Source organism: Hypanus sabinus, chromosome X2 (genome assembly GCF_030144855.1).
Source record: "Hypanus sabinus isolate sHypSab1 chromosome X2, sHypSab1.hap1, whole genome shotgun sequence".
Classification (NCBI taxonomy): domain Eukaryota; kingdom Metazoa; phylum Chordata; class Chondrichthyes; order Myliobatiformes; family Dasyatidae; genus Hypanus; species Hypanus sabinus.
In genome coordinates this window covers 29,326,540-29,343,225 of record NC_082739.1, presented here as the reverse complement: position 1 = coordinate 29,343,225, position 16,686 = coordinate 29,326,540, and the positions used below count along the sequence as shown (strand labels likewise).

Below are 16,686 nucleotides of genomic sequence, written 5' to 3'. Positions count from 1 at the left end.
ATAGATGCTGCCTGGCCTGTTGAGTTCCTCCAGCATTTTGTGCATGTTGCTTGGACTTCCAGCATCTGCAGATTTTCTCTTGCTGGCTTTCCACAGTTTAAGTCCCCATCAGTCACAGAGCCCCTCCACAGTTCTAACCCCTTCCATTCTAGAGGATGTCCCCAGGCCTGAAGATTCACTTCAGCTCATCGCTGGTGCAGGAACAGGGAGGTCAGCCCTCTGCAGCTGGACAAGGTAAGTGCAGACAGGGACTATGCACCACAACTTCCGATGGCTGACTGGGTTCAGCTTGTTCTGGCTCTTGGTCTTTTTCGTCCTTACCTGAGGAACCACTTTAGTGTGAGCAGATGCCGTGACATTGGGGAGCCGGATCTGATGTTGGTGCTGTTGCACTTGTTGCACCACAGAAGCCGGGTGTGCACTAGAAGCTAAGCCATGCTGAGCAGTGACGACCCGCACCTGAGGAACAGTGGCAGCCACTGAGTGAGGTAGCATCTGGCCTTGAGTCTGTGGTCCAGCATTAAGTCCTGGTTGCGAGCCAGACAGCAGGTTCCCAAGCTGTGGCATTGAAGGTGAGGACATCAACAAAACACTGCAAACAAGAAGTAAACCATACATGTAAAACATCTGGCTTCTCACTGAGGCCACTGCAAATGTAAATCACCAATCCATTCAATTCTACCCCAATAAAACCCAAAATACCAGGGATCTTTTTCCTTCAGTATTTAACCTTGATTGGAAAGAGAATTGCATTTATACAACACCCTCCCATGAGGTCAAGAGTAATTAGCAGTTAACACAAATAGCAAGATTACTATACAGGTCCTCCGCAAGTTAAGCAGAGTTCCCAAGAACTGTTGATAACCCACTGTAACAGCTCCCTGAAGAAGATTCCTGAAGCCCCATAGCAGCTGGCAAACCCATCCCATCAATCTCCCAAACGTTCAATGATATGCACAAGTTGTACGTAAATTGGGTATTCAGAAGCTGCGAAGAGCCTGTAAACTAATCATTTGCTTTAGTGATTCTGGTCGAAGGTTAAACCACCAAGGAAAATTCCCTTGATCTTCATCAAAATAGTTCCATGGAATGAAGGGAGCAGGCCAGGTCTCAGCTTCTCTTAAAACACCATGTAACCTCCCATGCTTCACTACTTTTTTAGGTGGGGGGGGGGGGGAACAATTATTCTGCTGCTGACAGCATGTTACCAAATACAATGCTTGGAATATACATATTATTTAGTCGGAAAATTCTGCAGTAGGCAAACTATTTTTGGATTGGAATACCCTGCTGACTACACTGTATTTAGAGCTATACAGCATGAAAACACCTGGGCCATGTTGACCACAATTCCCATCTAAGCTAGTCCCATTTGCCCGTGTTCAGCCCATGTCCTTGACACAAGGTCTTCTGTATCCATTCTATTTCACTGTGGGATATAATGCTGTCTTCACACTATTTCTGCAGATATAATCTTCTGCACTGAATATAATTTCTGTTCAGTTTATGTTTCTCTTGCAAATGCCGCCTATCTAATGCTTCGTGCCTGTGATGTTGGTGCAAGCAATTGCACCTGTGCAGACATGGACTTGCATCTGACTAACTCGACTTTAACATTAGGATATTTTGTTGTAGTATATGTTGTGCACATGTTCCATTAGGTTGTTATGGCTGGGGGTGGTTATGAGGACAGGCTCCCACTACCTATTAAATGCTCCCAATAGTATGTGACTCAAATAGCATCTGACAACCAAGTCCAGCTGCTAAGCCTGGCAGAACCATTTTTACTGATAGGAGAAGGGAAAAAAGCAGGTTACTGGGGCCTTTAAACCAGTCACTTCAGGCAGATGGGGCTCATCAACCGGGGTTGGCAGCTCATCTAAGAGGAAGAAAACTCTCATCTCAAACTTCCGCTGCCTTGCGGCTGTACCCACTCATGGGGAAGGCTTTGATAAAAAAAAAACCCAAGGAAACATCCAGAGCTGGAGTCCCCAAGGTAGTCCTTCATTGAGTTCAATGCTGAATGGCACCATTGCTGTAATACAAAAAGCAATGTTATCATGTAACTCTTGAACATATGTCTATTGCAAAGCTCATACTTTTCTGCAAAGATTCAGCACCAGGTTACAACTGCTTTGCAAAATAAGACATTTAGAGTAACTGACCTTTGACCTGATTTGACCAGTTCTGGTGCACTGGTTGTTGGAACTTTATTGCCATCTACAGCCGCTGGTGGTGACGTGGGTGTAGCAGGCAGTGTGGGGGTTACTGGCGTCACAGGTGTGTGGGGCAAGCTGGAGTCTGTCAACACCTGGGGTCCCAGAGACTGCTCACAGAGGGGAACCTTTGTTGTACTCTCCTTACAAGAGGACTTCTGGAAAAATCAAACACTATATTAAAATCCATCCCACTGTAAGGGATAAAGAACAAACATGTACCCTGTTGCTTCTCCCTCAAATGCAGTGTTCCTCACTTAGTATGATAGATACCTAGCTGAATTTGGTACAATCATTGCTAATTTATTTAGGCACTGATAGGCAAGATTATGTTTGAAGCTTTACAACTGATATTCTTTAATTATGCTCCACAGTGTGGAGAAATATTAGTGATTTTAATTGGAACAGGTTTCATGGATGCTGTGGAGAGTGGGAGAAATCAAAAACCAAAAGAGATAGAAAAGTTAGAAAATGTAGTTCAAATGAAAAAAATGAACAAAAATAAAGTCAGCATGGTTATACTATGGAATATTGTAAATGGAATAGTAAATTTGATTGACAGTACCACTGGGTTATGGTGGAAGCAGAAAATAATGATTCTTTCAAATGAAATAGAGTTCTTGCATGCAATAATATAATGGGATACAGAGTGTAAATCACTGGAGACAACATGTGGCCGGTTAACATACTTGGTAGGAACAGATGACTTTGGACTCATGGTTGCTAAATCATTTAATGTCTTGCTCTGTACACATCTAATTGACAGAGATTGATTGCTATGATCATTTATTAACTACTGTCATTGCAACTTGCATGTACAGAGTGGTAAATAAACCAGATGGACCTTTGACATTTTCACCTTTGACTTGTCATCCAGTAAGTTTATGATCCATTTAAATTCTGATTAAAAATGCTTTGCAATATAAAGTAGATCGATAATTCTTACAGCTTAATGGGTTCTATCATTAAGCATTTAAACTTTGTCACTACAGCTTGTTTGGAAACAAATTAGGTGCAGTCATATGTTGTAAATTGTGCAATTTCCAGATCCAGTTGAATAGCATAAATCTAACAAAAATGTCTAGATTTCAAAAGTTCAATTCCCAAATGTTTGAAGAGTAGTCTGAACTTCCACTACCCTTTCCTTTCTCTGTAAAGGTGTATTCTGATTTAACTTCTGAACAACTTTCTGTTCTTATTTCCCTTTATACCCAATTGCTCTTCAGAGAAAAAGTTCCTATCTATGCTGTTCAATGCTTTCAATCAAGATTGTAAACATCTCACACTCTTTCATACTGAAGGAAAAAAAAAGCTGAAACTGTGCAGCCTGTGTTCATTACTTAACCTCCCTGGTCCCTGATAACACTCTGGTCATTGTTATATCTTTCCTCAATTGCAATAACCAAAACGAAAGAGGCCTAACCAGTGCTCTGCATAACTTAAGCACCACCTCACGCACTTGCAATCCAACTGCTCAAGACAGAGGCCAACATTCCAGAAGCATATCCAATTATTTCTGGTTGCTTCCTGCGCAGATTAATTTAAAAAAGTATTGTTGTTGGGCTCAGTGGTCAGTGGAGGAGGAAAGAGAAACTGAGAGGCAAAGGCAACTGACACAACAAACTAAAACAAGTGGTTCACATCTCCTGATCTGGCAGAATCAGAGTCACTTAGCTCCTGAAAGAGCCTTTAATACTCACAACCTTTGTTGTCAGCTTGGGTTTCTGTTGCAAAGCTTTCTTGGCTTTCGCTGCTGCAGCCTGGGCTTGGTGAATGCGTTCTGAAATATTCAAACCGAGAGTGAGTTATAGCTCAGGGACAGGTCAGCAGTGATTCCCAAGAATAACCCTGCTCCCCAAGCACAGTTCAACAGGACCTGACTGTATGTGTTTGGTACATAATCTGATGATAGACCTTGGTCAGGTTGGGTTGGAATGTGCCAGTCCGCCCCAAACAGAATCCAACTTGGCAATGACTTGCTCAATATTATTAGCATGTGAAGACTGTGCTGAAGATTTACAGCACAATTATAGCAGCTCAAGCCGGTTCTGGAAAAAATCTACTGTACTTGGTTGAAAACCGGAGTGACTGGCACTGGGTCAGGTTTTAAATTTATATCTGGGCTGGCCACTGCACCATTGTCTGTCCCAACTCGCAAAGCCAAGTTATTTCAGAAATGTCTTTAATCGAAATAAAAAGTAACTACTGAAAGGCAACAATCCCAATCACTATTATCATTGGCAACCAGCTGAGATTGGCAGTGTGGGGCTGGTAAGGTCACTGCCTGACTTGGGTGGAACAAAGTCATCATACAAGTATGGTCATTTGTAAGGTACGGGAGCAGGTATTCATCAACACTCTCCACAATGGGTGTAGTGTGGAACAGAACAATTAGAACATCACAGTCCGAACATTAGGGAGTGGAAACCTCAAATATCCAATCTTACTCATACAAAGCTACATCATTATCCAAAATGTTCTCAATCTTTCCTGCTGCCGCTGATCTGTAGAACTAAAGTTCAACATTATAGCAGCTCCACTCCAGGACGCAGGTCACTCCAACCTCAACGGTTCAGCTGGAGTACACAGTCAGAGGCTAGGCTCCAAGTCACCACTGGCATGTTAAGTGAAGCACCTGTGACAAAGGGCCTTATTCTCTACATCCACAAAATGTCCTCTTCACCTGCCCCCACTGAACAATATTATTAGCCTGGAAACGTGGATCATGTCTGCACAGCTCCTGGCTGAGCTCTCCAGCCTCTCACTGAAGGTAGAGCTGGAGCCCCAAACAGTGAAGACTGCTGTCAGCTCACATTCACTGATCACTTTGCTCAGATGACAAGCTGCAAGGGCAACTGTGTAGTCCTTCCAGAGTTCAACAAGTGAACTCCTCTGTCAGGGCATTGCATGACAATTCATTGAATTTGACTGAGTTTTATAAGAAGATAACTAAAAAGATTGTTGAAGGCAGAATGGACAATGCTGTCTCTATGGACCTAACTTGGCATTTGACAAGGTACATGGTAGTCATTTGACAAGGTACCATGGTACCCACATGGTAGTCTGGTCTAGAAGGATAGGGTACGTGAGATCCAAGGTGAGCTGGTGACTGGAAGCAGAGAGTGGTGGTCGAGGAACGTTTTTCTAATTGGCAGTCTGTGAGCAGTGGTGTACCACAGGGATCAGTGCTGGGACCTTCGTTATACAATAATGACTTGGACATGAATGTAGAAGGTAATGATTAGTGAGTCTGTGGGAGGAACAATAATCAGTGGTACTGTGGATAGTGAGAAAAAACGTTTTATGCAGATCACAGATGAGGTAGAAAGTTAGTCAGAATATTGGTATACGGAACTTGATCCAAAAAAAATGTGAGGTGACGCATTTTGGGAAGTCAACTAGGGGTAGGATACATACACTAAATAGTAGGATGCTAAGGAATGTTGGTGAACAGGAAGAACAAGTAGTCCCAAGTGCATTGTACAGGTCAACAGGGTGGTGGAAAAAGACCTAAGGCATGGTTGTCTTCATAGGTTGGGGCTTCGAAAATGAGAGTTGGAACTTACCTTGCAATTTTATAAAACACTGGTTTGGCCGTACTCGGGGCAGCTGTACACACTTCTATAGTAAAGATGTGATTAAATTGAAGAGAGTACAGAGGACATTCACCACAATGCTGTCTGAATTGGAGGACTAGTTATTGGGAGAGATTGGAGAGTCTGTTCCCCTGGAGCAAAGGAGGTTGAGGATGATCTGATAGAGGTATATAAGAGTATGAGAGGCTTAGGTTTTCAAAATAATTTTCCTGCAATAGGTGCATCAAAAAGAGACAGCATGGGTTTAAGGTTAGAGGTAGGAGTTTTACAGAGATGGTGGAAACAGATGCAATTTTTACATTTAACAGAGACTTAAATAGTCACATCATAGAAAGATACAGCCCTAATGCAAACAGAGTTTAGTGCAGATGAGCGAGGCATTGATGGACCCATTCCACTGCTGTACGACTTGACGACTCTTTTATAGAGGATATTGGCATCCAGATATGCAAAACTCAGCAGGCCAGAAGGAAGCAAGAATAGGGAGATAGCATGGCGATGCAGCAGTTAGTATATCATAGAACACAGGATAGAGCAGTACAGGAACAGGCCCTTTGGCCCACCATGTCTCTGCCAACTACAATGCCAAGTTAACTAATCCCATGCACGTGGATAGTGCACGCCTCCAGCAATCTGGGTTCAGTTGTGAAATCCAGTGCTGTCGCTGTGACCACAGGGTCTTTCCTGGTTGCTCTGCTCTCCTCCCACAACCCAGTGATGTGCTGATTAGCTGGTAACTCACTACTGCAGACCGTCCCTCGGCGGGAATCAGCGGGTGATCGGAATCAGGGGAAGGCAACTGACGGGCATGTGAGAAAGAACACCTTGCAGGGAAGTAAGATGAGAGTGATGGCATAGATGAGAGTGCCCAAAGCCAGCAGTAAATCCACTTATGAAAAAAATATGAAATATAGAAATATCAGCATGAAGAGAGAATATGATCTAAAGGGACCCTGTCTGAACTAGCATCTGGGGGCATGGGCATATGTTCCTTGACCACTTGTCGGGCATGTTGATAAGTTGATGAGAAAACTAAGCTGCTCAGAAAGGGAATCACACAGCACTTTGTGCATTGCTCAGTTCATAAAAAATAAATCTCCAGTACACCCAAGTTACAGAAACTCACTGCTTTCTTTCTGGATTCACTTTGCAGCTGAGAATCAGCCAGTTGCTCAAGAGACATGAGCAAAGAATAAGGAAATTAATGATGGGATGGATCTACCTGGACATGGCACAGACCCTGCGTCCAGGGATCCTTTGGTGCCACATGATTCTAGGATGGAGAATGGAAGCTTCAGGTAACCACTGACTTTCTTGTCCAAGGCAGCTGGAGACTATAGGCACTTAATCAATATTCTGGGCAAGCGCTGTGTCATGGCATGAAGCCTCACAGCAGACAGGACCAGATGCTTCTTGGTCATCAGTGAGGCTCTCAAAAGTACAAGCAATGAAGCAAAAACACACAGTTCCTGAAAATCTGCAACAAAGTCAGAAAATGCTGGAAATACTCAGCAGGGCAGGCAGCATCAGAGAAGACTTCAAAAGTATGTATATGTCACCATCTACAATCTTGAGATTCACTTTCTTGTAAGCAATCACAGTAGAACAAAGAAATACAACAGAATCAATGAAAATCTACACATAAAGACTGACAAACAACCAAAGTACAAAAGAAGAAAATGCATGCAGATACAAAGATAAATAAAACTGAGAACATGGGGGGGTGGGGGAGTGAGTGAGTCTGTAGGTTGTGAAATCAGATCAGTGTTGAGGTGATTCCAGGAATGAGACAGTTGTAGGATAGTAATTGTTCCTGAATCTGGTGGTGTTGAACCTAAGGTAAAGTGAGGGATTGCTGTTGTGACACCATTCAACCAGATTTTTTTTTATATCTCCCTCCTACATGCCAATTTGTTGCCACCTTTGATTTGGCCAACAACAGTGGTGTTGGCAGCAAACTTAAATATGGCATTGGAGCTATACAGCAAGTGGAGCAAAGCACACAGCTTTGTGGTGCACCCCTGCTGAGAGAAAAAGAATCAATGTTTCAGGGCAAGGAACCTTATCAGTCATTGACCTGAAACATTGAACTGTTTCTCTTTCCACAGATGCTAACTGACTCACTGGGCATTTTGTCCCAGTATAGACTTGAAAAATGGAGCAGACAGGGATTAAAATAAGGAGTCATGCTACAAATGTGAAATAAAACAGTAAGCAGAGTTTGTATATACTTAAAAAATTTTGCAGCAAATGCATTTACGGATTTCTTAAAACGGGGGGTGTAGTTATGAGGTCCACATTGGTACAGTATAAAACCATTTGCTGAGAGGGCATAGCAACCAGTGGTGGAATCCAGGAGAGCTGAGGCAGAACCTTGCTACTTGAGAAAAAAACTGGTCTAGTCATGGTTCAGGTAAAGATGGAGTATCTCATATTACTATTGGGCTTCTCTGGTTATTCTTTTTTGTGTCCAACACAAAAACAGTTTATCAGAGTCTTTGTTCCTTTGGAATTTAGTTAAGACTCAAAGGTACCTGGGACAGCAGGTTCAAGTTACCCTAAATCTACTGACCGTTTCTGAGGATGAGTCAACTTGTTGGTTCACATAATTTTGTCTCAGACAGAGGCACTAAACAGATTATACAAAGAAAATCAGGGCAGCAGAAAGACGATTGACCAGTTAATGAAGATAATCCAAAACAGCAGGTAACAAAAGCAGTAACCAGGTAAATAGTCAATTGCTGAAGCTGCGCTCCCTCACATAGTTATTTAGTGCAATACTTTTGAATAAAAGCTGTCATTAAAAAGGGCCGCCCTCTCACTTAAACTGATCAGTTTCTTCTAACAATTACGCTGTATTCTATTACGCAACCTTGTCTTATTATCAGTGAATTTTTTGCAACTTGCTGAAAGCAGTCACTCTCTCGAGTGCCAAATTTCTTGTCCCACCCTGTCTAAGGTTCACATTTCTACTTTGGCACCTCTCCCAAATCTATCCTCATATTGCTCAAATCACCTGTGATAATGACCTTCCCATCTTGTGAGCAGAATGAAGATCAGTGATTAGTGGTTTACCACAGGAGTCGGTATGGAGACCCTTGCAATTTGTTAAATGATTTGGATGTAAATGCACCAGGCTTAACATAGAACCTAACAGCACAGTACAGGCCCTTCAGCTGTGTTAACCTTTTAACCTACTCTAAGGTCAATCTAACCCTTCCCTCCCATATAGCCTTCCATTTTTCTATCATCCATGTACCAATCTACCTTAATCAACAAGTTTGCAGTTGACGTGAAATTAGGAGTGTTGTTGATAGTGAAGAAGGTATTGTGATCTTGATTGGTGAGGGAAGTGGGCCAAGGTGTGGTAAATAGATGTGAGGTGATCCATTTTGGAAAGTCACACCAGCTTAGGACTTATTCTATGAATGGTAGGGCACTAGGGAGTATGATGAAACAGAGCAACTTAGGAGTATGAAGTGCGTAGCCTGTTGAAAGTGGTGTCACAGATGATAGAGTCATGAGAAAAGTGTTTATTACTCTGGCCTTCATTAGGGCAGTAGGTATAGGGGTTTATGTTGCAATTGCATAAGCTGTTAGTGAGGCTGCACTTAGAGTACTGCATATAGCTTTAGTCACCCTATTAGAGAAAAGATATGATTAAGCCAGAAAGAGTGCAGAAAAGATTTTCAAGGATAAATGAGATTTACGAGGCACAGTGAAGTCTGTTCATCACCAAAGGCAGAGTCATCATTTTCAGTACAATGAGAGTAACCTCACCAAACTCCTCTTCACTCCGGTTCCGGTGCAGGTAGATCCATAACTTCCGCCCAATATCATATTTCACACATGGATCCTTCTCATAATGTAGCCTGTCCAACGCTCCACTCACAACAGTATTAATCTGAAAGACAATAGTTGGTATATGGAGGGAGGAATTTTCAGAAACAGTCTTATGAAAAAATGTCCAAAAAATTACATTTATCTCATTTGGGCTTCCCCTCTGAGGAAATCTGCCACCTTTAACAAATCAGGTTTATATACGCCTGCAGGTACTTAGTAAAGTGACTAACTGAAATAACTCAGCAAACCATTCAGTGGAAATAGAATAAAACTCACTGACCACCAAGTATCAATCAATGGCACCAAATTCAGACCGAGCAAAGTCCTCTGCTGTCTAAACTGGGAGGGCTATCCACAGACCTGTCAAGCTTGACATGTGCTATTCACAACTAACACACAATATGTCAGGCATCTTCATCACTATTCCTGGATATGCCACTTCACTGTAAGAACAACAATAGGGGATAGCAACACACACAAAATGCTGGAAGAACTCAGCAGGCCAGGCAGCATCTATGGGAAAAAGTACAGTCAACATTTTGGATCCCGACAGTCCTCCTAAGTCCTTCTGCACTTCCGATGTTTGAACCTTCTCCCCATTTAGAAAATAGCCCACATTATTGTTCCTTTTACCATTATGCTTTCTTGTACATTTTCCAACACTGTATTCCATCTGCCACTTTTTTTGCTCATTCTTCCAATTTGTCTGTCGCAATCACGTTGCTTCCTCAGCACTACCTATCCCTCCACCTATCTTCGCATCATCTGCAAACTTTGCCACAAAGCCATCAATTCCATTATCCAAAACATTGACAAACAATGAGAAAAGCAGCGGTCCCAATATTGACCCAAGGGACACCACTAGTCACCAGCAGCCAACCAGAAAAGGCCCCTTTTATCCCCACTCACTACCTCCTGCCTGTCAGCCATTCCTCTATCCATGTAGGTATCCTTCCTGTAACACCAGAGGATTTTATCTTGTTAAGCAGCCTCATATGTGGCACCTTATCAAATGCCTTCTGAAAATCCAAGTAAATGACATCCACTACCTCTCCTTTGTTCAACCTGCTTATTACTTCCTTGAAGAACTCTAACAGATTTGTCAGGCAAGATTTCCCAGCCACTGAGGTTTTGCTAACTGATCTGTAATTTCCTTTCTTTTGACTTTCTCCCTTCGTAAAGAGTGGAGTGACATTTGCAATCTTCCAGTCCTCCAGGACCATGCCAGAATCATGTAATTCTTGAAAGATCATTATCTTTTCAGCAACCTCTCTCAGGACTCTGGGATGTAGTCCATCTGGTCCAGGTGACTTATCCACCTTAAGACCTTTGAGTATGCCTAGCACTTTTTCCTTTGTAATAGCAATGACACTCACTCCTGTCCCTGACACTCACGGACCTCTGGCACACTGCTAGTTTCTTCCACAATGAAGACTGATACAAAGTACCCATTAAGTTCATCTACCATTTCTTTCTCCCCCTTTGTAATCATTCACCCTGTGGGCCAGAGCTCACATTGCTCCTCATCAGCATCATTTTCCAGTGGTCCAATATCAACTCTCATCTCCCTTCTTATTCTTTATATAACTGAGAAAAGCTTTTAGTACACTGCTTTATATTATTGGCTAGTTTGCCCTCATATTTCATCTTTTCCCTTCTTAGTTTTTTTTAGTTGCCTTTTGTTGGATTTTAAAAGCTTCTCAATCATCTAATTTCCCACTCACTTTTGCTACCTTATATGCCCTTTCCTTGGCTTTTATGCAGTCCTTAACTTCCCTTTCAGCCACAGTTGCCTGCCCCTGCCATTTGAGAACTACTTCTCTGGGACATGTCTATTGTGTGCCTTGTGAACTATTCCCAGAAACTTCAACCACCTCTGCTCTGCTGTAATCTCTGCCAGTATCCTCCTCCGGTCCTTCATTGCACTGGGTCAAAATTATGGAACTTTAAAACAACAGCACTATTGGGCTTCATCAGGGCTGTAGCAGTTCACTTCCAGCTTCTCAAGAGCACTTGGAAATAGGCAATAAACACTGGCCTTGCCTGCAGCACATGCATTCCAAAAAATGCATTTAAAAAATCCTCTTTATCATCCTGTGTATGAAGTGGATACCACCGGAAACTTTCCCTGGCTGTGGACATCCATCACTGGCCCTTTTCATTGTGTGTATGACTGCAGGTCTGTCGTCACTCTGTTCAAAGCTCTGGCTCACAGGGTGAATGATTACAACCCCTCCCACAAAGTGTGGAAGGGCACATAAAGGTCCCTTCCCTAGTGGGTACAAGATCATCCTTTCACATAATCACAGACCCTCCTTCAGTGCACGCTCAATCAAAGCCCTTCCCTCTCCACCATGGTCCTCTCTAATTATCACACATCACTATGGACCCTCCCTCACTATCACAAACCCTCCCACACAAAGGGCTTTTGATAGACAACAAAAGAATATACAAGCCCTTTGCATGTTTACACTGTAAATAGTGTCGCCCAAACGAAAAATGCAGTGGGGAAGGGTTGGGCCCCAGCGAATGACAATGATTGGAGCAATGAAAAGAACTACAGTAGATATTATTCAAAAACTGTAGCAGAAACACTGCTGAGCTTAAAAGGTGAAAACTGTCAAAAGACTCAGTGATCTGCAGACTAGAGTTACCAAAGAAGTGATTTTGGAGACAACAGATTCTGGTGGTGTATGGATAGAGTAAACTGGAAGTGTGTCTGCAGTGTGGAGGCTTGGTAACGTAACCCCACAAGGGGGGAGCTGGAGAGAGGGGGAGAGGGAGAAGGGGAAAAAAAGAAAATGGTGAACAATTGATCTGTTGACCTAACTGCTTTGATGGGGTAACAATGGAATCCATAATGAAGGAAGTTATAACAGTGCATCTTGAAGATAAATTGTAGGAGTCAGAATCAGGAATGAGTGACAAATGTCATGAAATCTGCTATTTTGTGGCAGCAACACAAGACATAAAATTACTATAGGTCACAATAAAAATGAAGAAATAAAGTGCAAAAGAGGAACAGGGAGGACTGAACAGAGTCAACATGGAGCTGTGAAAGGTTGTTTTAAAGAATGTGACAAGTAGAATAGAGGGAAACAGTGGACCTGGTGTATATAGATTGTTGGAAGATATTTAAAAAGATACCACACAGGAGATTGGTCACAAGTGGAGAGCACATGAAACTGGTGATAATGCCCTAACAGGCTAAGAAATGATTATCAAACAAAAAACAAAGACTGTGGAATCAGAATGCACAGTAGATCAGCAATTGGGCCAAGGGGACCAAATGTCAAATTTCCTCCTTTTCCAATGATACTAAACTAGACGGAATTGTGAATATGGAGGATGTAAAGAGGCTTCAATGGAACATGCTCAAGCCGAATGAGTGGGTAAGAACAAGACAGGTGATGTATAATCCACTTAATGCAGGTATGGTGGGATAGCTGTATGGTGAAAAATTGAGTAGACTGCTACTGAATGTGCTATATCCTCTGAAACTATCTAAATTCCTAACTCGAGCAACATGCATGGTCGCTTTCCTAGTTTCTCAGCTGTTCCTCTTCTCCTTACCTGGGCATTGGTGACCTCAGGAGCCAGAAACTGAGAGTCCTTGAGCAGCTCACAGATCTCTGCACGCGTCCCTTCTCCATTTGGAAGTCGAGCGGCTGCATCTCGCACTGTGGGAGAGGAATTTCCACATTGCTCAGAACACTAAGCATTCCTATTTAGAACATTTCAGAAGTTGCAGAACAAAAGAGATGTGTTCCAGACTGTGCATGTTAGACATACCCTGTCCTGACTAAAAAAAATGGATGTTTATCAATTGAATTATACAGCATAGAAACAGGCCCTTTGGTGCCACTTATCCATGTTGACAAAGATGCATATCTGCACTAATCCCATTTACCCATATTTGACCCATTGCCCTCTAAACCTTTTCTACCCATTAACTTCTCTGAATGTTGGAATTGTGCTGCCTCTACCACTTCTTCTGGTAGTTCCATATATCCACGACACTCTATAAAAAAACATGCTCTTTAGGTCCCTTTAAATTTTTTCCCTCTTATGTTAAAACTATGCCCTCTACTTTTGGACTCGACTAACTTGCGAAAGATTGTGACTATCTCCCTTATCTGTGGCCCTCACAATTTTATAAACATCCATAAGGCCACTCTTCAATGGCCTTTGGTTCAGGAAAAATAGTCCAACTCTGCACAGTCTCTCCTTAAAACTTAAGCCTTCCAGTCCCAGTAACATTCCAGGGAATCCTTCTTGCACCCTTTCTGACTTAATCACATACTTGCTAAAGTATATCGATCAGAACTTCATATAATTTCCAGTGCAGCAATGATTTTTACATCTGTAACATGCCATCCCTGCTCCTCCGCTCAACGCCTCAACTGATGAAGGCAAACGCACTATTCACTACCTTTACCACTCTGTCTACCTGCTATGTACTTAGCAACACAAATAAAAATGCTGGAGGAATTCAGAACGTCAGGCAGCATCTATGGAAAAGAGGAAACAGTCGACATTTCAGGCTGAGACCTTCTTCAGGACTGGTGTACTTATATCCCAATGTCTTTCATTTCAACAACTCTACCCCTCTACCCAGGATACTGTGCATGTCCTGGCCTGATTTAACTTCCCAAACAGCAACTCTTCACACTTGTCCAAGTTAACTTCCATCTGGCATTCCTTTCTTCACTTTCCCAAAAGATCTAGATACTGTCATAACTACCAACAACTTTCTTCACTGTCCACCACACCACCACTTTTAATGTTATCTGCAAATTTACAAATCGCATTAGCTCCATTCTCATCCAAATTATTAATACACATGCAGTGGCCACTTTATTGGGCAAAAGGAGTGGAACCCAGTGTGGTCTTTGCTGATGTCGCCCATCCATTAGGCCATTTGGCCCATCGCGGCTAATCCATTTTTCCTCTCGGCCCCAATCTCCTGCCTTGCCACCAGTATCCATTTATGCCCTCACCAATCAAGAATTTATCAACTTCTGCCTTAAAGACTTGGCCTCCACAGCTGCTTGTGGCAACAAATTCCACAGATTCACTACTTTCTGGCTAGGAAAATTCCTCATCTCAGTTCTAAAAGGACACCACTCTATTCTGAGGCTGTCCTCTATCCTCTGGTCTTGCACTCCCCCATCATAAGAAACATCCTCTCCACATCCACTCTATCAAGGCCTTTCAACATTTGATAGGTTTCAACGAGGCCACCCCTCATTCTTCTGAATTCAGCCTCTTCTTTGAGAACCCTGCAGTGTACACCATCTGGTCCAGGTAACTTATCCACCTTCAGGCTTTTCACTTTCCCAAGAACCTTCTCTCTAGTAATGGTAACTTCACACACTTCATGACCCTACACCTAGAACTTCTAGTGTACTGCTGGTGTCCTCCACAGTGAAAGCTGATGCAAAATTCTTATTCAGTTCGTCCGCCATTTCACTGCCCCCAGTACTACCTCTGTAGCATCATTTTCCAGCAAACCATGCCATCACTCAGCAAAGAGAACCACTCTTGCCTCTCTTTTAGACTTTATGTATCTGAAGAAACTTTTGTTATCTTCTTTGATATTATTGGCTAGATTACTTTCATATTCCATCTTTACCTTCTTAATGACTTTTTTTTAGTTGCCTTCCGTTGGCCCAATCTTCTAACTTCCCACTAATTTTTGCTCTGATTATATGCTTTCTCGTTGGCCTTTATGTTGGCTTGGACTTGTTAGCCATGGTTGTGTCATCTTGTCTTTAGAATACTTCTTCCTCTTTGGGGTGTATATATCCCGTGCCTTCTGAATTGCTTCCAGAAATTCCAGCCACTGTTTCTCCGCCATCATCCCTACCAGCATTCTTTTCCAATCAATTCTGGCCAGCTCCTCTCTCATGCCTCTGTAATTCCCTTTACTCCACCATAATACTGATACATCTGACTTTAGCTTCTCCTTCTCAAATTTCAGAGTGAACTTGATCATATTGTGATCACTTTCCCCTAAGGTTTCTCTACTTTAAGCTCTCTAATCAATTCCAGTTCACTGCACAACACCCAATCCAGAATAGCTGATTCCCTAGTGGCCTCAACCATGAGCTGCTCTAAACAAAACATCTTGTAAGCATTTTAGAAATTCCCCTTTTGGAATCCAGTTCCAACCTGATTTTCTCAAGCTACCTGCATATTGTAAACACCTATGACTAGTGTAACATTGCCCCTTTGGCATGCATTTTCAATCTCCCGTTGTAACTTATAGACCACACCCGTACTACTATTTAGAAACATAGAAAACCTACAGCACAATACAGGCCCTTCGGCCCACAAAGTTGTGCAGAACATGCCCCTTCCTTGGAAATAACTAGCCCGCTATTTTTCTAAGCTCCATGTACCTATCCAAAAGTCTCTTAAAAGACCTTATCGTATCCGCCTCTACCACCATTGCCGGCAGCCCATTCCACACACTCACCACTCTCTGAGTAAAAAACTTACCCCTGACATCTCCTCTGTACCTACTCCCCAGCACCTTAAACCTGTGTCCTCTTGTGGCAACCATTCCAGCCCTGGAAAAAAGCCTCTGGCTGTCCACATGATCAATGCCTCTCATCATCTTATACACCTCTATCAGGTCACCTCTCATCCTCCGTTGCTCCAAGGAGAAAAGGACCAGTTCACTCAACCTATCCTCATTAGGCATGCTCCCCAATCCAGGCAACTTCCTTGTAAATCTCCTCTGCACCCTTTCTATGGCTTCCACATCCTTCCTGTAGTGAGGTGACCAGAACTGAGCACAGTACTCCAAGTGGGGTCTGTATATAACTCACACCAGGGTCTTCTTACCCTTGCAATTCCTTAGCTCAATCCATAATAATTCAACATCTTCCAGCCCTATGATTCTAGGACAAGGAGGCACAACTTCAGGATTGAAGGACGTTCTTTTAGAACTGGGATGTGGAGAAATTACTTTATTCAGAGGGTGGTGAATCTGTGGAATTTATTGCCATGAGCAGCTGTGGAGG

General features: G+C 42.6%; 1 protein-coding gene across 8 annotated transcripts in view; it reads right to left on the bottom strand.

The window, feature by feature from the left end:
- nfrkb (nuclear factor related to kappaB binding protein) overlaps positions 1-16,686 on the bottom strand; it is a 121,021-nt gene that overhangs the window by 26,577 nt on the left and 77,758 nt on the right. For 7 of the 8 annotated variants that reach the window (XM_059957141.1, XM_059957147.1, XM_059957140.1 and 4 more), the window contains 5 exons: positions 13,229-13,335; positions 9,593-9,716; positions 3,917-3,996; positions 2,166-2,374; positions 322-592 (listed from right to left, as the gene is read on the bottom strand). In XM_059957141.1, the coding sequence (XP_059813124.1) occupies positions 322-592; positions 2,166-2,374; positions 3,917-3,996; positions 9,593-9,716; positions 13,229-13,335 (791 nt within the window). The remainder of the gene's footprint in view (positions 1-321; positions 593-2,165; positions 2,375-3,916; positions 3,997-9,592; positions 9,717-13,228; positions 13,336-16,686) is intronic. The other variant, XM_059957143.1, reaches the window with a different exon arrangement.